Source organism: Nomascus leucogenys, chromosome 3 (assembly GCF_006542625.1).
Source record: "Nomascus leucogenys isolate Asia chromosome 3, Asia_NLE_v1, whole genome shotgun sequence".
Lineage (NCBI taxonomy): Eukaryota > Metazoa > Chordata > Mammalia > Primates > Hylobatidae > Nomascus > Nomascus leucogenys.
Genome location: NC_044383.1, coordinates 46,900,185 through 46,923,034, shown reverse-complemented (window position 1 = coordinate 46,923,034; position 22,850 = coordinate 46,900,185). Strand labels below are relative to the sequence as shown.

The 22,850-nt window shown below is 40.0% G+C and overlaps 1 protein-coding gene across 1 annotated transcript in view; it reads right to left on the bottom strand.

The window, feature by feature from the left end:
* PRKG1 (protein kinase cGMP-dependent 1) overlaps positions 1–22,238 on the bottom strand; it is a 1,320,572-nt gene extending 1,298,334 nt beyond the window's left edge. Inside the window, exon 1 of the mRNA XM_003255150.4 lies at positions 21,794–22,238. Coding sequence (XP_003255198.1) covers positions 21,794–22,059 — 266 coding nt within the window. The 5' untranslated portion in view covers positions 22,060–22,238. The remainder of the gene's footprint in view (positions 1–21,793) is intronic.
* Positions 22,239–22,850: the final 612 nt, after the last annotated feature.

Sequence of the window (22,850 nt, the reverse complement as noted above, 5' to 3'; positions counted from 1 at the left end):
TTCTAAGCACTTTCCATATAATCTCATTTAATTCTCACAATTACTCTATGAGGCATGTATTTTTCGTAAACCATTTTGCAGATGAAAAATAAGTGTAAAAAGTAATATAATTTGAATGCAGTTTCTCTTGTTCCTTGGTCCATGTTCTTAACCTCTAAGCTTTACTACCTCCGGATGAGCTGTACCCTCTATACTTCTGGAAACTCACTGCATGCCACCGTTCCTGTCACCCACTGCAGTATTCCAGCTACAGGACTTTCTTTCTGGGCCTCAAGCATGCTGATGTCTTTGCCCACGCACATCCTTTCCACATGTTCTTCCTTCTGTCTAAAGTGATTTCCCACTGTTAGAACAATCTATTTCTCATCTTTTAGGTCTCAGTTTAAATGCCACCTGAGAAGAGAGTTTATCTCCAACCATACCATTTAAATATACTCTTCCCTCTCCCGTTTATTTTCTGCCATTGCACCTTTATTTACTGCCTTGTTATAATTCATCATAATTTGAATTTTTTGTCTTTTTATTTGTTTGTCTTTATTACTAGACCAGACTCCAATGACTTGCACTATTGCGTCCTCAGCACCTAGAATGATGACTGCCACAAAGTAAGCACTCAATAAATAGTTGCTGAATGAATGAATAAATGAGTGAATGGTCTTTTGAATATGTTTTAAAATGCGTGCCTTAATTCTGAATATTGGTGGTACCTTCTCAGCCACTCACTGATTGTATGCACGTGGGTGGTTGGAATGGATGGTCTTGGAAGGGAGGTAGTCTGGTATGGAACTCTTTAATTACAGAGGTAATGACTAGTAAATATGATGCTTGTAGAGGGGTTAGAATTACTGAATGGATAAAAACACACATATCACTGTTAGAATTCTCTCCAACCTTAAGACGTTAAGATTTTACTTTCTCAAGGCCAGCTGTCAACAACTCTCTCCTTGAATATTCACTACTTATTGTTCCTTCCAAAGCAGCTCAGTCCAGAACCACCAGGAAGCTCTGCTAGAAAACTCCTCCTTACCCTGAGCTGGAAACACCACTCTTTTTGCTTGCAATCATGTCTTCCTTCTACCTCTTGAAACCATGCAGAACCCATGCAATATAGTTTGGCTGGTTCCCACCCCAATCTCATTTTGAATTGTAGCTCTCACAATTCACACATGTCATGGGAGGTAATTGAATCATGGGGGTGGGTCTCTCCCGTGCTGTTCTTGTGATAGTGAATAAGTCTCATGAGATCTGATGGTTTTATAAAGGGGAGTTCCCCTGCACAAGTTCTCTTCTTGCCTGCCACCATGGAAGACATGCCTTTCACCTTCCACCACAATTGTGAGGCTTCCCCAGCCACATGGAACTGTGAGTCCATTAAACCTCTTTTTCTTTATAAGTTACCCAGTCTCTGGTATGTTATCAGCAGCAAGAGAATAGACTGATAGCCATGAACTACCTTTCCTCACATATACAAATAATTGTCCCTGTTAAAGCATCCACAACTGAACCCAGAGTAAGGCAAGAATGGCACCTTTTCCATTAGTGATTCTATACTTTTGATTAAGGGCTACAAATCCTTTACTGACTACAACAGGAGTCAAAGCAAATAAAATAAATTTAGGCACTTAAATGTTGATATGTTTATGTATATAAATCAATCATTAAATAATTTTTGGCAGCCATTTATCCTGGTCGATTCATAAATTACTTATAGATAAATCCTTAATCTTTTCAAAAATGCTTCTATAAGGTTACTTCTAATTATGAAGTTTCAAAGGAAAATTTTCCCACTAATTCTTCATTAAGCATTTTTTTATTCTGTTTGGTGATTTCAATCGTGGGTGAATTTACCCACCATGGGAGAAGAGGTGGTGTCTGGAGACATTCTGGTTGCCCTAACTGGTGGTCGGGAGAGCTGTTACTGGTGAGTAGAGTATTACTGATGTTACTGGTGGGTAGAGTCCAAGATGCTGCTAAACATCCTAAAATACACAGGACAGCACTCCCTCCCCTCAACACCGCTCCCTCCCCGCCCACACACACAACAAATAATTCTCTGATCCAAAATCCAAAATATCCATAGTTGCAAGGCTAAGAAACACCATTTGCCCAGTGATTCTCAGTGGGGGCGTTACTGCCCCCTTGTGGTAACTTTGGAAATTTATTGGTGCTTTTTAGTTATGATGTCCTAGGACCCGCTGGAGAATCCCACAATTTGAATAATTATCCTTCAACCCCTGTGCCTTCAAATCTCCCACCAGCCATTCAGGCAGGAGAAAAATCTGTACATATTATCTAAGCCTAGAATCAAAGTCTGTCTTACATGTAAACCAAGTATTTATTTTTGCGTGGCTATAAATTGTTTGCTGGAAATTCAACAAAAATGTAAATTAAGGAAAGAGGGTACTTTATTTTGTTAAAAACTTTACAGAGAGCTGTTCATCACTTTGGAAAACTGAGTCACTTGATACAAACACCACCAGTGGCACCAGAGTAACCGGTAAAACATATCAGTACTAGTATTTGTTTTCAGTTGTTACATCAAATGATTTCAGGATGAGGAACAAGCACTTCACATCTTCAGTTCAACTTACTGTGTAGCCCTTTTCCAGCAATCATCTCCAACTTGAACAGTTCAAGCACTTACTAAAGCACGTATTATTTCATTATACATGTTCCCCTATCTTTTGTTTATATTATAGTTAGGATACTATATATATATATGCATAGATACACACAATTATGTGTGCAGATGGGTTATATTATTGATGAATTTCATTTCAGCATAGTGAGGGAGCATTAGGAAATATTTGGTATGAAAAGGAAAGCATTGTCTGAAATAGGGTTATAAATCACTACTCTTGCCCATCATAATCTTTTGGGATCTTGATTCTGTTTTCCAACATAATAAGCAATCCTCACAGCATCTTGCCCTGTGCAAATCTGAGTGAGATGCCATTAATGGCCTCACCCAAATAATTGGCAAAGATGATTAATATAGAGAGAATGATTCATGTTGGGTAGTAGAATTAGCTTTTCTGCATGTGCTCCACGGAATTCCACATCTACCTTTCAACCTACATTCTTAACACAACTTCGCACAAACAATGGCCCTGGAAAATTCCCACAAATTAGGGGCCAATCACGCTTCCCAATGGAGCCACCCTCTCCTGACCCCTCCTCCCACTACTGAAGGCACTTGGACATTTCCAGTAAAGTTTTTATAAAATGAAATAACCATTTGAATTATACCTGAGATCTTTTACAACAAAGAGAAGAGAAAGTTTCCAAAATCTCTGATAGCAGGCAGATGAGAATCAAAGCAAAGAAGATGCAATTTTGAAGAGAATGGAGAATGATACTTCTCTCTGGGTAGCATGAATGTTCTGGTAGATTTTCTTTCCAAAAAGTATGATTCCATATTGAACAATGCATTATCAAATATTTTTTATCTTCAAGAAGTCCAAAACCATTCCCAGAAATCTGGATTCTTTGAACCACCTTGTATGAGAATGTTTCAGAATTAAATAGACCCAGAAAGAAATATATTATCATAAATTTCTAAATTATGTCTTCAGATGATAACTGGACTGTCCTTCATTGTATAATTTATTTTATATAAAACTAATTCACTAACACGACTCTTCAACTAGCTCATGCTGTCTCTTAAACTTTTCTTAAATTCGTAAGAGAAAGCTTAAATTTTCAGTAGTATAACAGTAAAATAGAAATACCATAACAGAAATCCTCAATTTCTATTATAGGCTACCTTAACAAAAACCCTCTAGTAAAGCTAAAAGTATGTGTGTGCACCTTAGATTGAGATGGAGGTGGCAGAACTATTTAAATTCTACTTTTAAATGCATAAAATAATGTTAACTTAAAAATAGTTTATCCCTAAATATAACCGTGTTTTAAAATATATAATTTAATTGGCATTTAAAGCTTTTCTAAATTAGTTAGATAAATACACCAAAGAAAATCTATCTTTATCCTAATATATCTATTTGTGGTTTATTCCATTTGTTCTTTGTAACCCTAAAGAAACAAGTTACCAAATTATAGGGAATTAAGGCATTGAAATTATAGCATAAAAGGTTTTTTTTTTTTCCTTCTAAAATTACAGGTAAGAAAACTACAGTCTACAGAAGTGAAAATCACCAGTTGTCTCACATTTTAAGCCCAATTTTGTTTCCCTATAAATCCTTATAAAACTCATGCCATGAAAACAAGAGAACCATAAACCATCATAGATGTGTGACATTTCACGGAGCCACCAGAGACTAATACTTTCATCTGAACCAAATGACAATCAATCAACACCATATCCTTTGAAAAATAAGAAAACGGGAGAAGGAGGGAGGGCAGATGGAAATGGCAGGTGAAAAAGCCTCTACAAAACCTTGTATCATAGATGCCTAAATGTGTCCTTTACTCTCCTCATCTCATCCAAAATCTTTTCTCCACAGGCTCAGCAGACTTCAGAAGTCACAGCTCCACATCTTGGGCTTGAAGGAAAATAAATACAGGTGTATGGTTCAACTGTGACCTTATTTGGACACAGCATCTTTATAGATGTAATCAAGATGACATCATATTGGATTAGAGTGGGCCCCAAATTGAATGACTGGTATTCCTACAAGAGGGGAATTTAGACACACATACTCACAGAGGAAAGACAACCATGTGAAAATGAAGGCAAAGATTGGAATGCAAGTCCAAGTCACGGAATGGTAAAGGTTGCCAGCAACCACCAGAAGCTAGGAGGAGGCAAGGGAAGCTCCTCCCCTAGGGTTTTCAGAAAGAGCATGGCTCTGCTGACACCTTGAATTCAAACTTCTAGTCTACAGACCTGAGAGTAAATAAATTTCTGTTGCTTAAAGCCACCCAGTTTGTGGCAATGTGTTCCAGCAGAACTAAGAAATGAATGCATACAGTCACCCTTCTTGCAGTATATACCTAGAAAGCTACTTCTCAAGGAGTTATAGCAAATTTCCTGGTCCCAAATTTCCCAAGCCTATGAAGTCAGAATCTTTGGAGATGGGCCTAGGAGTCTTCACTGCAACAAATGGAACCCAAGAGATGTTTATACATACTACAGTTTGAAAAGAACTGGGCATCTGAATGATCTGAAGGTCTTCACAAAGCCCAGTTTCCTCCAATTTTCCCCTATGTTCCTACTCTTGATTATCATGTAGTATAGTGTCAGAGCCCTAGAGCCAGACAGTCTTGGACCAGCAAGCCTTGGGATGAGTCTCTTGATGTGTTTGGACTGAGTCTCCTCCTCTGTACAGAGCACGTGGAATAATTCCTGCCTGGTGGCACCATGAAACCACCATGGGATTGTTGAGAAGAGCAAATTAATTCATGCCACTAAAGTACTTCGCACAAAGTAAGCTCTTAACAATGCTGAATTAGTACTTCCTACTTTCCCATTATATCTCAACTAAAATTCCTTCTGAATCACATTTTAAAATTGACTTTGTCTCCAAAACACTAATATTAAAACTACAGAAGCAAAGGCTGTTGTTTAAGGCATGTTTACAACAGGTCTTTTGCATAACATTAGTTTCAGGTAGGCCTTCTTATTCCCATTTACAGGGGGAAATTGAAGGTCAAAGATGTTAAACAACATGATTAAGATATCAGAAACTTGAAACTCAAGCTCATCTGATTCCACAGTCCATGCTGTTAGCCTTTATATTCTACAGCTGTGTGTGCTTATGGCCTAGCAGGGACAAGAATACCAGAAGATTTCCTGTAGGCTTTCCTAGGTAATGAGTTCATCTTATAATGTAATCCCTGTTAATGTATCATTAATACCTTAGTTTGCATTATTGTATCTGATAGCACTTTATTTGTGTAGAAAACTTAACTTGGATGGTAAAAGGAAAGGAGGAAGGAACTGGAGAGAATCAATTAATCCCTTGCTATTTAATGGTCTTCAGGAGACCAGCAGCAACAGCAACACCTGAGAGACAATTACAAATTAAGACTCTCAGGCACGGCCAGATGCGGTGGCTCATGCCTGTAATCCCAGCACTTTAGGAGACCGAAGTGGGTGGATCACGAGGTCAGGAGTTCAAGACCAGCCTGGCCAAGATAGTGAAACACCCCCATCTCTACTAAAAATACAAAAATTAGCCAGGTGTGGTGGCGGGCACCTGTAATCCCAGCTACTCCAGAGGCTGAGGCAGGAGAATCGCTTGAACCCGTGTGGCAGAGGTTGCAGTGAGCTGAGATCGCACCACTGCACTCCAGCCTGGGTGACAGAGCAAGACACTCAAAAAAAAAAAAAAGAATCTCAGGCCCTTCCCCAGACCTACTGAATCAGAACCTGCATTGAAGGAGATTCCCCAGGTGATTCATATGTAAACTAGAGTTTGAGAAGCCCTTGGTTTATACAGCTCAGAGAGTAGATAGCTGCAGAGGTGGTCCTAGCACAGCTAAATATATCACTATACAAAAGTTTCTAATATTTCCTTCTAGAGCAATAAGTTTATATTATGATGGGGTGGTGGAGAGGAGGCGTGAAATGCGTGGAAAGAAAACTGAGACTATACCATGGATGGAAAAGAAAGAAAGGAAAATAAGTCCTAAATATGACCTATGTCAGAGTACCATCTGTGATTCAGGAAATTACTCCGAAAATAGGGTCAGAGCTATTTCAATGAGCAAAATTAGATCCAAGTATAGTTAGAAATATGGGAAGAATACACATGGGCCCATTCCTGTCACAGGCTTAAAAGTTCTTATATATTTGGTGAATGAAGTCAGAATCAATAAATGATAAAAATGAGAGCTAACATTTATTGAATGACTACATTCCATAAGGCAATAAACTAAATCTATTACATGCATGAGCTCATTTAATCCTCTCAACAACCTTGAGAGGTTTTTAATAATTGAAGAGGCTGTGGCTTTGTGTGTTTTTTTGCATGATAGCGTCAGGTTAGTAAGGACACAAAGTGTCTTTGGATCTCCAAAATAGTTCATATGTCTTCCCACATATTAGCTGATTGACTGATAGATCCAACTGCCTTGGGAGAAATAAAATCTGAAATAGTATTAGTCTACATGAAAAAGCTCAAATACAGTAAAACCCGTCTCTAAACTGCAAACAGGCACTGGGGCTACACAAAGGCTTAACGTTGACATGGGGTGATGGGCACATACAGAGAAAGTTCAGTGGAAGCACACCTCCCCCTCCAGCCTTCAGAGTTTGAAACTGACGTCAACTGCATTGTTAGAATATCTACAAAGAGCCTCTAACCCATATCTCTACATCTGCAACTCCACCAGATATGAAAAGTTATGCCCTCATTATTCCTGAGGACTGAACCACGAATAGACAATGAGAGGAGGGGAGAGAAAGGCTTTTGCAAAATAAGGCACCCAGCCTGGAAAAATATGCACAACTGTCAATGATCCCTGCCCACTCAGACATTCTAGCACTCTGAGCAGCTCTTCCAGCACTTCCAGTGTCTTTCCCTGAGCCTGAAATAGCTGGCCCACTCAGGGTTCCTGCCTTACGGACAATTCATCGCAGTGTTTTGTTTAAACTCAGGGCCTTCAAAAGCAGGTCTGCTAAGAAATTCAGTCTTCTAGAGGTGGTTGGGGTGTTAACCTGAGTGACAACACATTTTGTGTCTGCGAGACCAGATCATAAAAAGACACTTTATGTTATTAATATGGTAATAATACTTAAACCATCTCATTTCCATTGTCCCTTTGGTCCAATTTACAAATGTCCAGCTTACCATGTCACTGGAATATCAGTCTTTCTGAACTTCTTGATATTTGCTTGATTTGTCATTATTGTTTTGTCCATCAAAGGAGGTGAACAAAGATATCTTCTAAAACCCTTTCAAAGCAAGAGGCACTATAAACTTATTACCAAAACTAAATTTTTCAAAAGCTCTAAAACTTTTAAACTTTCCATTGTTACAAATTTGATAGCACTTTTATGTAGCCCTTTACATACTCATCATCTTTCAATATTCCATAGACACACATGGAAATTCCCCTGTATACAAAACCTTATGGGGACAAACTATCGTTGTCCCCATTTAATAGATGTGGAAACTAAAGTTCAGAAAGACAATGTAATTTGTCTAGAATCACACAGCCAGCATGTCAAGGAGGAACCAGAATTCAACATCAAGTCTGTGACTCCCAGGATCTTTTTTTTTTTTTAATTATCACAACCTACCTGTTACTCCTGCACAATAGTAGGCTGAAATTTCTAAGGTTACCCTTCCTACTCCCCCAAAATGATTTTACCTTTTGGCTCCAATCACATGATTGAATACCCTTAATATGATTGAATTCTGATCCAAATAAATGTTTGCAAAGCTACTGTTCAGTAACTCTAGTCCAATATCATTACAATGACCAAGAAAAAATTAATGAAATGAAATCTCTACCGAGGTTGCCATCCTATAAAAGGAAATCTCCACTGAGTGGTTCCAATACCATATATGTCCAAATCTCCCCACTAGCCTTTTGAAAAAAAAGTAGCTGAGGGACTTGGAATTTGTTATTTTCCCAAGTGGGAGCTAGAATACCAAAAACTTATTTTGATGAAAAGAAAAACAAATCATTGTGATTCTTAAAGAAGGACTTGTAGTTATTTTATTTAAGAGCAATAGATAGTTTTATCCTTATTTTCCTTATTTTCAAAATTACACTATAGCAATTAATTTTTTTTTCAGCTTAAACACACACACAGGCACACACCCACAAACATCAAACCAAGTGTACAATACGGACTTTATAAATCTGAAAAGTAAAAGGGCATGTAAACATCCTTCCGAAAAGAGCATTCTCATGAATGTAACTCAAGTATAAAAAAAAGAACCTTCCATGTTTCCACTGTTTGTACGTTTGATTTTTTTTAATTCTGTCTGTCTTTAATGTAAAAAATTAATTGTTTATGCCGCCCGCCCACAGTTTTTTGTTTTTTGTTTTTTGTTTTTGTTTTTGTTTTGTTTTGTTTTTTGAGACAGAGTTTCTCTCTTGTTGCTCAGGCTGGAGTGCAGTCTTGGCTCACTGCAACCTCTTGGCACAATCTTGGCTCACTGCAACCTCTGCCTCCCAGGTTCAAGCGATTCTCCTGCCTCAGCCTGTCCAATAGCTGGGATTACAGGCACCACCACGTCCGGATAACTTTGTATTTTTAGTAGAGACGGGGTTTCTCCATGTTGGTGAAGCTGGTCTCAAACTCCCAGCCTCAGGTGATCTGCCCACCTTGGCCTCCCAAAGTGCTGGGATTACAGGCGTGAGCCACCGTGCCCAGCCAGTATACATTTTTTAATAGAAAAGTTTATAGATTATTTATCTCATATAGAAAGTGTATGTATAATCACATAAACTAAAAAAGTCAAATATTAATAGTTTTTTTGACCTAGGACTCTCACTGTTTGGAATTCATCCTATAAATAAATAAATACATAAATAACATATGAGAAAATGTGTACAATATCAATTGCAGCATTGAATGCTTGCAAAAAACAAGCCAAAATATCAGTATCAATAAGCTGAGGTATATGAATACTATGGAATTATTATTACATAGCTATTAGAAAGACCAATATGGACTGATCTGGAAAGAAGCCTAGGTACTATTATTAAGCAAAAACAGCAGGTTACTGAGGGGTGTTATGGAAGTATTTTATTTCGGGTGAAAAAATAAAACCCCCCAAATGAGCAGGTGAGTTCTCTCTGTACATATAAAGATTTACGGAAACATACAGAAAGTTTAACATTGGGTATCTGCTGGAAGACAAGTAGAAAAGATTGGTAGGAGAAAATAAAATGTATATGTCTTTATTATCTGACAACCAGCACACATTGTTTTTGCAATTAAAACAATCAAGGAAGCAGACATAGGCTAAGAAGAGATTAAAGTCAGCAAGTCTGAGATGTAGTGTATGCTCATAAGTATCATAAAAGCATGTCCAGACTTTTAACATGGTGAATGGGGATTTGGTACCACAAAACAGAAACTTTTTCTTCTTTTTCTAATTGCTCTAATATCAAGAAGCCTAGAGAGTCCACAGCCTGTCTCCTTTTGTGCGGACAGCTCTCGTGATGCCCTGGAGTCAGATGGTGAGGCTGGGTAACCAGGGGATTTCAATGTAACATGCTTCAAACCCTGCTGCTATACTTCGGGAATTTGTCTTGGCCTAGATAACAAACTAGAAAGATCAGAGAAAATAAAGGATATTACTGTCTATTGCTTGCTTCACCATGTCTAATGGAGGCTAGGGTTTTTTTTTTTTTTTTTTTTTTTTTTTGGCCCTGCAGACACGAGAAAGCATACCCAACATTCGATCTACCCTTGGTTCTCTTTGGCAGTCATAGACAGTGTAACATTGTTTTTATCCTAACCTAGGAAAAATATTGACTACTATCCCAGAGAGCATTTCTATATATTGATAACCCCAAATAAATATATCACAGAATTTCAAAACACTTTTTATAAAAGCATCTTATTGTCAAACGGGGCTTGAAAATGTGAACTGTTCTAAATTCTCTAGTTCCCTTCTTGCCTGTTTATCTAAGTATGATCTAACACAGTATCTGAGCAAAAAGACCAATTAAAGAGGCCAAGGAATAGCATTAATCCAAAACTGACTTGTTTTGACCCAGAGTACAACTTCCTTTTACCACTGACCCTTGATTGCTGGGACAGACCAAAATAAGTACATTTCTCCTCAGTGTTAAATCACAAATGATGCCAGCAGCAAGACTGCTTCACATCCAGGCCCCTGGGAGGTTTCACATGAAAGGGGTCACAGACTGAATGAAATAGCCTTTTACAGGAAGGCTGAATGGCACTTTCTGAGGGAATATTGATCCAAAAATGTACAGCCCATTAGATCCAACCCACAGTGTAACCCTATGTGGTATAAGCCAGACTACTCTTTACCCAAAAATTTTTGAGAGGCAGTTTATATTCAGAGTATCTCATAAAACACCTTGCTATTCTCTTAAAAATATTTAGATACATGTAAATAAATAATCATATTAACTTAATTATTAAAATATTTTTATAATGGAAATCTCAGATTACAATAGGCCACATTAAGATTTAATTAATTACATTCTAGAATCGCAGAATTATCAAAGAGATCAAGCAACCTATTATGAGTTTCATCTAATAACTGATCTAATTTTTTCCTATAATTTTCTTTTAATTTGTTATGGGGGTAGAAAGGAGTGAATAGGAAGCCATTCCTTTAGTCTCCTCACACATACATTTTTTTTTACTACTATTAATTTTCCATTATTTCTCTGTTTTCTTCTCTCAGCCAAGTATGAGTCCAGAGGTTTCCTCATAGGGGTTTTAGGAATTTCCCTCAGTCTATTATCAATGTTCAAAGAACTCTCCATGCAAACTGTACTCTTTGTTTCTCTATTCCTTAAGACAAACATCGAGAAGAAAATTTAACTTTAGCTTTTTAAATATATTCCCCAAAACCACTACTAACTGGAAAAAATGTAAGACCATATGTATCTGATAATACACTTTTCAAACTTATAAATCCTGATATTAAGAAAGTTATATATTTGACAATGTATTTTAAAATTCAACTAAAAGCCATTTCAAATTCCTAGTGGGGCCCACAATTGTTAAATATTATACTTCTGCTGCCATCTCGTGGTAATTGTTGAAATCTCTCTATGTCTCCTCTATCTTCTCCCCACAGAACCACCTCTTTTTTGTTGTTTTTCCTACCTTTAGGAGGGTACTTCTATTCAAACCTTAAGGATTCCCTTTCTTAAGCCATTGGGGAGATGACCTGAACTATGCTCTAGAAAGAAAAGTGGATGTTTGCAAATTCCTCATCCTGTATGTAATATACTTCTTTTCTCCTATATTTTTCTCATTTAACAAAGCCATTCCTTTTAACAATATAATTTAAAAAAAAACATAGTTATAATTGGGAATAATCTAATTTTTTTCTACAAGGAAAGGGAACAGATTAAGGGAAAATAAATGTGTATCCTATCAAAGATTGTTCCTTTCCAAACTTTTTCCAAGTTGTTTCTTTACAAAGAAAGGGGTAGGGGGAAGCACCATGTATTTCTGCTATAAAATACCACATGGTGGAATGGCCCTTCACAGCCACAGGCATCTACTGTCAGGAATCAAGAAGGAGCCTGGAGGAGGAAACGAGAGGCCTCACTGCAGAGACAGTACGGGAAGTGAGAGCTCCCCAGGGAACCCAGGCTGGATGGAAGTGGGTGCCCCAGCATCCTTTATTATTTCTAGGCTGGCCTGTTCAGCCATGGACCTCATGGCAAGAGAGTTTATAAATCTGAAGGAGGAGAGTCAAATGTTTTTCTGATGATGTATTAACGTTAGCAATTTTTAACCAGAATGACTTATCCTCAAAGCAAGAATATATTTCATGAAAACCACCATCTCCATCTAACTCTGTGTCCCCGCAGCAATTCCCATGAAGAAGTTGACAAACAGCATGCAAGGAGTCATTCAAACACAGATACAGAGAGAACTCGGCCAGAATTCTTCAAACAGGGCAGTGGGGAGTAAAAACACAAACAGGAAAACAATCCATTTCATTCCTTGTTGAAAATGAGTTTAAAACAATCTTTCCCAAAACTTTCTTGTGTACCCATATTGACATTATGCACAATCTGTATTTTTACACCTCATTCTTAAAAAAAAAATCTATGAACTCTTAATACTTAGCCTTACCCTCAGCAACACAGCTACATAGCAATGGATTTGATGTGATTGTTACATGTTTTCTCCCAACACTTATTAAAATGTCTATAACTATAAAATAAATTCACTTGTCTACCACATAGAAGCATCCCTGGTGCCACCAATTATATAAACATCACACTTTGGGAACCATTGTTATGAAATATAGGTGCTGGCTAAGTAGAATCTAGTGAATCTTATATTTACTTATAAATAATTAGCGTTAAGTGACACAGAGTCAAGATTCTGATTTTTTAGAACCATAGCTCAGATCAGAGGCTCTCAAACACTTTTTTCTACAGTGATTCATAAGATAGATGACATTCCCATGTGCAAGATACTCTTGTGAAAAGACAAGACTGTCTGTGGATTATGTGCAATTTCCTGCCATGTATTTGTAATCTTCCCAGTCAAGAAAGCCAACTGGAATGCAAGAAAATGGCTATCCCTCGGGAGGTGCCTGTGAGTGCACACAATCTTATTTTTTAAGAAACAAATTATTCATGAATTTTGATTTTTATGCCATTATTTACTCGTTTCTACCTTACAACTAATCAAATACACACCACTGTCATGGCACCACAGTTAAACCTGCCAGAGTAAAGCACAGGATATTGGATTGAGTATTTTGGAGTGATATTTTTCTCTGAGAGGAGACTAAATGGAGTATGAACTGGTTTTATTCTAGGGAAGGCTTCAGGATTTTTAAAATTTGTTTTTAATATGTTCTAGATAGTGCTCCTCTTACCTCTTCTCTGAAAAGTAGCATGTGGGAAGATAAATGTATGGTAAGCTGAGGTTTTTACTTGGCTGGAATTTTTACTGTAAACAGACCTGGTTTCTACCCAAGGGTTTACAACCTGAGATACAAAAGAATTTTCTATTTGGAAAATTTTTAGCATATGTAGCCAGACCCCTTGGTGACCATGTGATACATGAAATTAGTATTATCTGCACTATGGGGGCAATGAGAAGCATCAAGAAAAATATTAACATTTACCCAAAGGCTTATAGATTTGCTTGTTAGACAATAACAGTACCATATAGTTGAATAAACAGACCCACGAATATTTGTAAGAGGCAAACATACAATTATTTTTAGAACCCTATAAGGTTTTTGCCAGTACTTTTCCAGCATTTGAGGTCAGAGTACTCAAATAAAGACATATCTGAGAATTTAAAACACATTTTAAAGTACTCTCTAAATTGGACTAAAAAGGAAGGAGAGTCTGAATTAGGACTAAGTCCGAGAGGATAATTGAAGAAGTGTAGTTGCAATATACCTATTACGAATCAAACAGTCAAACTAAATCCTAACAAGCTGATTACAGTAGTCATCTTCCTGGATTTGCCTTAATAAATAAACACTCAGATGAAATCAGCACAGTCATGTTATCATCTTGCATATGAAAGTGCTATCAGTGGGTTCAAATACATAACAAAATCAATCCAAATCAAATCCTAGAATAACAAATTAACTGCTTAGGACTAATTTCCAAGAATATATAAAATCAATATGCACTAGAAAAAGGTTGAAGATGCAGCTAGCACACTGGACAGGAAAAATTACAAATAGTATTTTAAAACTTTTGAGTCAATATAAACTTAATATTGATTGAATTTAAAACTACATAATTTTCTAAGGTAGTATGGGTTTCTATCATATTCATATGTAAAAACAATTTTAAAATGTTTAAAATAAAATCAACATAGTATACCCCAAAGTTGGTGATCCATCAATAATGTTTAGTGAGCAGTGCAGAGAAAGTTAAGCATTTTTAAAACGAACTCTGTTGTTTAAGAACAGCAATAAATAAAACAGGGAGATTAGTTTCTACTACCAGTCATTATATAATAAAACAAATCTATTTTAAAGACATACATTTTCTGGATATATCCATTTTGCAGTGTGCAAATATTTTAAAGCATTGTTTTGTTGTTGTTGTTGTTTTGTTTTTTGATATGGAGTCTCTGTCATTTTTTCACCTAGGCTGGAGTGCAGGGGCACGATCTTGGCTCACTGCAACCTCTGCCTCCCGGGTTCAAGCGATTCTCTTGCCTCAGTCTCCCAGGCAGCTGGGACTACAGGCATGTGCCACCACACCTGGCTAATTTTTGTATTTTTAGTAGAGACGGGGTTTCACCATTTTGGCCAGGCTGGTCTTGAACTCCTGACCTAAAGTGATCTGCCCACCTTGGCCTCCCAAAATGCTGGGATTACAGGCATGAGCCACCGTGCCCAGCCTAAAGCATGTATTTTCAACATGAACGATTAATAATTATTTCTGAAACCTCAGAAAATTTAAATTATATAATATCTGAAACATCTGAGAACATGAAAGATTTTAAGAGATTAGAGTAATAGTTTGAGTAAGAAATCTGCTCCATATTTGCTGTCATATGACTTGTGCAAATAAAACAGATCTAATAGGAGTTACAGATGTTAAGCCAGAAGAAACACAAGGACCCGAAAGAGGGACACACAACACAGGCAGATCCAGGAGCATCGAAAAGGAGACGAAAAATCATCACTAGGTAAAAGAAGGATGAAATACTTCAACCAGGAGTGGCAAACACTGAATCCAGTACCTTTTTCTGGGCTAAGCACTGGGCTATGTGACTAATACGAAACACAAGCATTTTACAAACTATAAGATGCTGTGATCTGCTTATAATAACAGACCTAAGAAGTAAACCCTCCTTTCCATAGGAAACTGATTTGGATCAACCTAGAGGGTTTTCAAGTAATAATTATTATTAAGAAATGCACGTTTGTAAATTTAATAAAGTGGTGACAGTTTGACACGTGTGTATGTGTTCATATATGCACACATATGTATACACATATTTTTCTTTTCCCTTATTTTTCTTTTACTTCCTCTTTTCTCTTCAGGGAGCCAACAGCACAGCACACCAATGACTCTAGACTCAAGGTCAGTATTCCTTTCTGACAATTCCCAAACTTCTGAGCTTTCATTTTTGTGAAACAGGATATGCTATCCCTGGTTTATCTCAGAGCTCACAGTAACTTCCAAGAGCTACAAGAAACCTAGATAACAAGGGTCCTGAACTCTGATAAGCAGATTCTCAATGGCAAATGAAAATAATTATTCATACCCTGAGCAACTATGAAATCACCTGAAAATCTTATCAAAAGAAAGGGTTTTAACACACTCTCAGCATCTCTTACATGCTATGGTGAGAGGGCACTAGGAAACAGGCCCTTAGTCAGGAAAGAGGAAAAAGATACAACATCTTTTGTTTTTTCAGGTCTGTTAGAAATAGTTTCATGAGGGTCAAATTTCCAGTGAATACACGATTAAATGTAAACTTTCAACCTGTGCATATATTGGTAATTCAAATGGAACAAGAACTCCTGGTGTATCACAAATACATTTGGAAAATGCGCAAGACTCCTGAACCTGAACTAACCCCAAAGCAAAATCAATGTGTCTTAAATAACAAGTTAAACAGATAAGTTGAAGACCTCAATTCACCAACTCTGGTACCGATGCAAAATAAAAATCAAACAACCTAAATTTTCTTTCTGGTCTTATTTCTGAGATCCTTTGAAGGACACTTCCACAAGGATTTGCTCAGTTTTCTCATCACTAAAATCAAGACACTACCACCTCCTGTACAGCTTTGACTGAAAGCATGTATGAAGTCCTTATGCTTAAGCCTTGTACTCTTCAAATCACATCTGGCAAGATACAAGGATGTTTACAAGCCGTGCTCCCTAAAAATCTTCCTTTCCCTTCCTCAGCCTACCTCCCCTTAAAATCTTGTCAGAAATATTACTCAGCTGAGTAAACTAAATAAATATCCTCTTCCAAAAGTTCCTGTTAGGACATTACCACGTTCATCAGAAAGAGGTAACAGGTTAATATCTTGGCATATTATCAGGCAGTAATCAATCCATATTCATGGTGGGAAAGGTAGGGATGAAGGGATTAGCATGAATGACACAAGTGACAAATAGCAAAGGGTATTCAAAGGAGGCAACCAAGGTCATTTTCATATCCTTCATAACTGTATTATAATCATCTGACCTGCCTGTAACACAGCACTGAGCTAGAGAAGTTGGATGAGGAAGGAAGAAGATGAAGAACTGGTAAAGGGCAATCCCAAGAGCAGGGCTAACTGAGGTAATTCCAGCCTGGCACGGCAGATCCAACGGACATGTGCTAGATACAAAGATTCATTGGTCACTTTTTCACGAGGTTAGCCTATCACTGGCTCTAAGACTTTTAATTCCCATTCTAATTTAGGGAAGGTTCATTTCTTCCTATTTAGAAGGATTCCCCACTTACTAAACTAGAACCAGTCCTATTCCAAGTTCATATAGTATAGTGGTTGAGTACTTGGGTTCTAAACTCTTCAAGAGTTAGGTTTGAAACTTTATGGCGTTTCCTAGTAGTGACACCTTAGGCAGGCGACTTAAATTTCTTCAAGCCTCAGATTCCTCGCCTGAAAAGTGGGGATGTCTTTTAGGGCTGCTGTAGAAAACGATGAGCTAGTGCAGGTAAATAGCTCAGCACAGCTCTAAGATTGCTAAGATTAGCTATCTTTATTATTGCTTTCATTGCTATTTTACAGCATTGTGTATTTTCCACATGAACAATTAATAAATAATTGACTCTGGACCCAGAATGCAGCTAAGACCTACTCACTTCATTGACCTTGCTTATATAAGAAGTAGGCCAAACTCCTTGATTTCGTCCTAAGGTCAAATCAAATGTGAATTGGATCAGAGAGACAAAAGGTAATGAGTTTTCTGGGGCATCCATCCCAAGGCATCCATGCCCCAGTGAAAGGAAGTTCCAGTTGCAAATGATCAATTTACATTATCAAGAATCAAGGGATTCATGACAAGAATAACTCAAATGTGTCTGGAATACGTCTATTTTTATTCCTGTAACAGATTAATATTGATTCAAGCCTTTCCTTAAACTCATTAAAAAATTGTGTGCAGTTCCTGAGCATACACTGGCTAACTAGGCAGCCAAAATAAGGAGTTTGGGTGTATGCAAAAAGAGTAAGGAAAAGGATTAAAGATAATAGGCAATTCCTGATGTGGAGTATATTCATTAAGAAAATCAAGAGTTCACAGAGATCTATGTAAAACACTTGGAGTTCTTTGGCAGAAAAACAGTATTTAAAATATAAATGTAAAATATCATCACCATCATCCAAAACAGCTTACAGTTTTCAAAGATAATCACTTGATCCCTACTGGGCATTTCTTAAGGGGTCTAAAAATGAGTACCACAATAAGTTGGATATGTTCTTTTTAAACATGATCATCATATTGTACACTTGATACTTATGCTGAGAGCTCAGATCTTCCTTTCCTAGTATAATTTTCATCTAAGCATTCCTTAGATACTTAGATCATTCTTAATGGAGATTGTGCATTATACCCTCTGTGGACGCAGAAATCTGGCTAATTGGACTGACTAGATTACAGTCATTAATCAATTCCATTTCCTTTGTTCAGGATACATGCTTAAGATATTTTTGTCACCTATTACGCAAATTTTTAAGATTGTGATCATTCATTGAAGCAGTGTTTATAGGCAAAAGTTTTTCATCATTCTTTTCAATAAATAAAATTCCTACACAGTCATCCTTCAGTATCCATGGGGGATTGGTTCCAGGACCTCCGAGGATACCAAAATCCACAGATACTCAAGTCCTTTATATAAAATGGTGTAGTATTTGCATAAAACCTACACACATCCTTTCATACACTTTAACTCATCTTTAGATTACTTATAACACCTAATGCAATATAAATTATATGTAAATTGTTGTTATACTGTATTGTTTAGAAGAAAAGGCTATACATGTTTAGTCCAGGCACAATCATTCTTTTTTTTTTTCCTGAATATTTTTGATCCTCAGTTGGTTGAATCCACAGATGTGGAACCCATGGATAGAGGCGGCCGACTGCACTTTCAGGCCACATTTCTGCTCTTGTTGGTATGAAAACTGGGTGTTTTGATCAAGTTTGAAATGAATCTGTAGCATGAATAGTTATCATTCAAATGCTACAGAAATCATAACTGAACACTAGCTTTGCAATAAAGCATTCTCTTTCAGCCCCAGCATGTCTTTCAGAATGGCACAGCCTTTTACAAAAAACAGGTGAGGTTTACTCGGGAGGCTGAGGCAGGAGAATGGCGTGAACCCGGGAGGCGGAGCTTGCAGTGAGCCGAGATCGCGCCACTGCACTCCTGCCTGGGTGACAGAGCGAGACTCCGTCTCAAAACAAAAACAAAAACAAAACAAAACAAAACAAAAAAAAGGTGAGGTGATGGAATATCTACTTGTCAAATCCTTATCTGAACATTTTTAAACAATTTTTATTTTAAAAGTATCTTGTTTCATATTAAATGTTGTATCCCAGAAATACTTTAATAAATTATTTCCTTTCTTGGCCAAAATGAGGTATCTGGCCAAGGATAATTTAGTACTGTCTCTTTAAGTGCCAGGAAGAGTACATAATTCTAATGTTTACTATCCCCATATATTATACCTGTCAAAAATTTTTAAACTCTAATGAGTCAGCTTGCTGAAAATAAACTCCACACTTCTATTTGAAAGTATGAAACTAAACGCTGAATGGGAAAAAGTTTACCCTCACTCCCAGTGTAAATCAGCACAGAGAGGAAGTAGAAAAGTACTCCAGCTATTTGCTATAGACACAAATATGCACTGACCGCTACTGCGCATGATCCACTCATGATGAATGTTCCTACTCCTAACATGAAAATGTTGGGAAAGGGAGGGGAAGAGAGAAGGACAGAAGGATGATGTGTGCATATCCAAGATTAGCCATGTCCTCCCAGTACATACAAAAAACAACAACAACAACAAAACATCTCCTTTCATTCTTAGAGATTTCTTGCCTCTTTGAGGGCAAATCCTGAATGACAGTGGACTCTGGGAAGGAGGGCTTTTCTCCTGTCCCCTCCATACCCTGGTGAAATCTCCTCCCTGCTGCAAAGCGGTGCTGTTACTGTTTGAGGGGCATAGCCCAGACACAGAAATCTGAAATTTCAAAAATGCGATAAAGCCCTAGCCCGGCAGCCCTGGGAGGCGAGCAGCTGCCGGGTGACCGCTGATGAAGTGGCTTCTTAAGGAGGTGGGCAGATTGATTCCAGCTGCTGAGCGCAGGGCAGGGCAGCCGCTCGGAATGCACAGCCCGGCTGAGACAAGACTCAGCAGCAGCTTCTCAGGCAAGGGCAAGGCCAAATATTAGGTCTGTTTGCAGTCCTGAGAAAAGGAAGGAAAATGCCACTGTTCCATCCAAAAGGGGCTTTCAAGGCAAGATGGGCCCAAAGGTGCCATGTACACAGTGTCAATTCGTAAGTGGAATGTCACTAAGTCACTCAGGAAATCTGAAAGCTGTCTTCTGAGATGGCTGTTCAGAAGGTCTCACAATTCCTTAAGAGGAGTCCTTTCTGCCTGATTCCTGTTTTCCTCCCCACTCTGGCTCCCAGCTCCTGGTCTTCTTCTAGTAACTCTGAACCCCTGCTCAGTCTCCCTGGCTCCCCATCCCATATAATCAATACACAAGAGGGACTCCAGAGGCAGACACGGAGGAGGTGCAGTGGGCCAGTGGCAGACACTAAGCGCCCTGGAGCTGACCTGGATGGGGACAGTGGGAAGGACATCCTCTTCAGAAGAGCTTGCCTCAAAAGTGAGAGAGCTAAACGGAGAGAGGGGGACTAGTTTAGGAGTCCCCTGAGGGCCCCAAACTCAGACAGCAAATGATCTAAGAAGAGGGAAGGAGTAAGAGAGGTAGGCGGGCATGAAGGCACGCCTAATGGAATATTCAATATCCTGAGAAATGCACTTTCGGCCCTGCACTTCCAGGGACTAAAAGCCAGTAATGGGCTTTGGAGTCTGCACTTCCTCTCCCTAATGTCCAGAGGCGCTTTAATGCTGCAGCCAATCGATCAGCCTTCTCCGGTGAAGGCGACGAGTGGAGTGCAAAAGCTTCCTACTTGTGGCCAAAATCCACCCAGCCTCCTCTGCACACCCCAAACGAGTGACATACAACTTTGAACTGGCAGGATTTGTCTCTTAAAGTGCCGGAGAGGAGGAAAGGAAGGAGCCCGGAGGCGTCCAGAGAAACAGCCTACCCTCACCCCTCCGCCCTCTTCATCCCAACTTTTCCAGGGAGGGACTCAGGGGAAAACAAAAAGGGAGGGCGCAGTATTTGGGACAGGGCTGACGAGCAACCCCAAATCTGTTTCAGGTGCAAGGTCACTGAGTGGACTCCAAGCCTAGAGCAGCCTAAGGTGTTGCATTTCTGGAAGAGACACAATCAGAGCAAAGGAACGTTCAGAAGGTGGGGCTTCTTTGCAATGTCTTGCTGACATCACAGATGACTTGAAAGTGACCCTGTGAATAAACCTCTCCCCGCCTCGCCCCCATGCTCCAGGCTGGATCCCTGCCCTAGAGACAAGCCCCTGTCCCGCCTCTCCCCGTCCCGTCCCCGCGTCCGCCAGCAGAGCTCGGGTTCTGGGCAGGTTCAGTCCCTAAGTTGAGCCCAACCCTGTCCAGCCTCCAGTCGCCCCTCCCTAGGACGCTCGGACAGCCCCACTGAGCATGTCCAGTGGCCTGAGTCCGGGGGGTCGCCGCTGGGAAGCTCTCCAGGCCCCTGGATGGGCAGGGTTGGGTCCCTGCGTGGACGCCCCCAGCGGGGCGCACGAAGGACAGCCGCGCGACTGCAGCCATGTGTGGAGGACACAAGTTAGCCCGCGCGAGTAAACTTTTCGCGGTCCTCCTCCCCACCCCCACGCCACAGGGGCGCGTCTCCCCGTGGAGCTCGCCTTTCCCAGCCCGGCGGAGACAAGCACAGCACGTGATGGGCAGAAATAAAAATAAACACTTCCCATTCCCCGGCCGCGGGGCCACCCCCACTCCGCGCGCCGCAACGAGCAGGGGGCGCCCTGGGCCGACCCGCCCCAGTCGCCGCGGCCAGAGCCCCCAGCCTCTGCGCCGCGGGCCGGGACGAGCACCCGGGCCCACGGCCTCCGCGCCTACCTTTCGGACTTGGTGAACTTCCGGAACGCCTGTCGGAGGTCGTGGAAGGACCTGTACGTCTGCGGCTCGGCCGAGATGCCCTGCGCCCGGGTGGTCCGAGGGCCGATGTGGGTCGAGGGCACTGGGAGCACCGACTGGCATTTGTGGAGTTTCCTCTTCAGCTCCTGAATTTCCTCCTCCTTCTCTGACAGCCGCTTCTCCAGCTCTTTGATCCTCTCCTCCTTGAGCATGAGAATCTTGGCAAAGTCTTCCTCCAGCTCGCTCATTTTTTCACTGAGCCCCTCCGCAGAACTTTTTCTCGGGCGGCGGCGGCGGCTGGGACGGCAGCCGGGAGCGGAGGGCGCGGGTGAGCGAGTGAATGGGCGCTAAGTACTCGAGCGCGGCGGAGTGCGCCCCTAATGCGGCGCGGGGAGCCTCCTGCTTCGATCCGCTTCTGCTGAATGGACTAAAAGCACCGAGGGGAGGATGAGAAGTCTGAAAGCGATGGAGAGGAGAGGCAGAGTGCTAATCTCCAGCCTCTCTGGGGAGTAGGTGATTATCTTTCATTGAGAAACCAATTAGAGCTTCCCTTCCTCCCCTGAGACCCCCTCCCCCGTCCCCCTTTCTTAGTCACTCCGTGAGAATACGCGCGCGCCACCCCACCGACAGCCGAGTTGCTAGCAGAGGGTTGGATCAGAGAGCCTGGTCCCACTCCATCACACAAAACTCACTCTTCCACGCTATATGGTACCAAGGGAAGGGGGTAGGGTGGGGGGGAGCTTTATGCCACTTGATCCTTGAAATAGCAACAATTACCATGTGATCTGGCGGATGACGCAGCGCTTGTAACTGGATCCTAAAGAGTGTGAGTGTGTGTGTATGTGTGTGACATTTCGTAAATATTAAACTGCCTTTAGACAGTAACCTGCACAAATTCACCTTGGTCTTTGACTTTTACTTCTTTTCTATTTTTGATGCCTGGATGGATTCAGAAAGGAAGGCGTGTGTGTGTGTGTGTGTGTGTGTGTGTGTGTGTGTGTGTGTTAGTTACTTTGAAGTCCCATGGTTCTGACCCTAG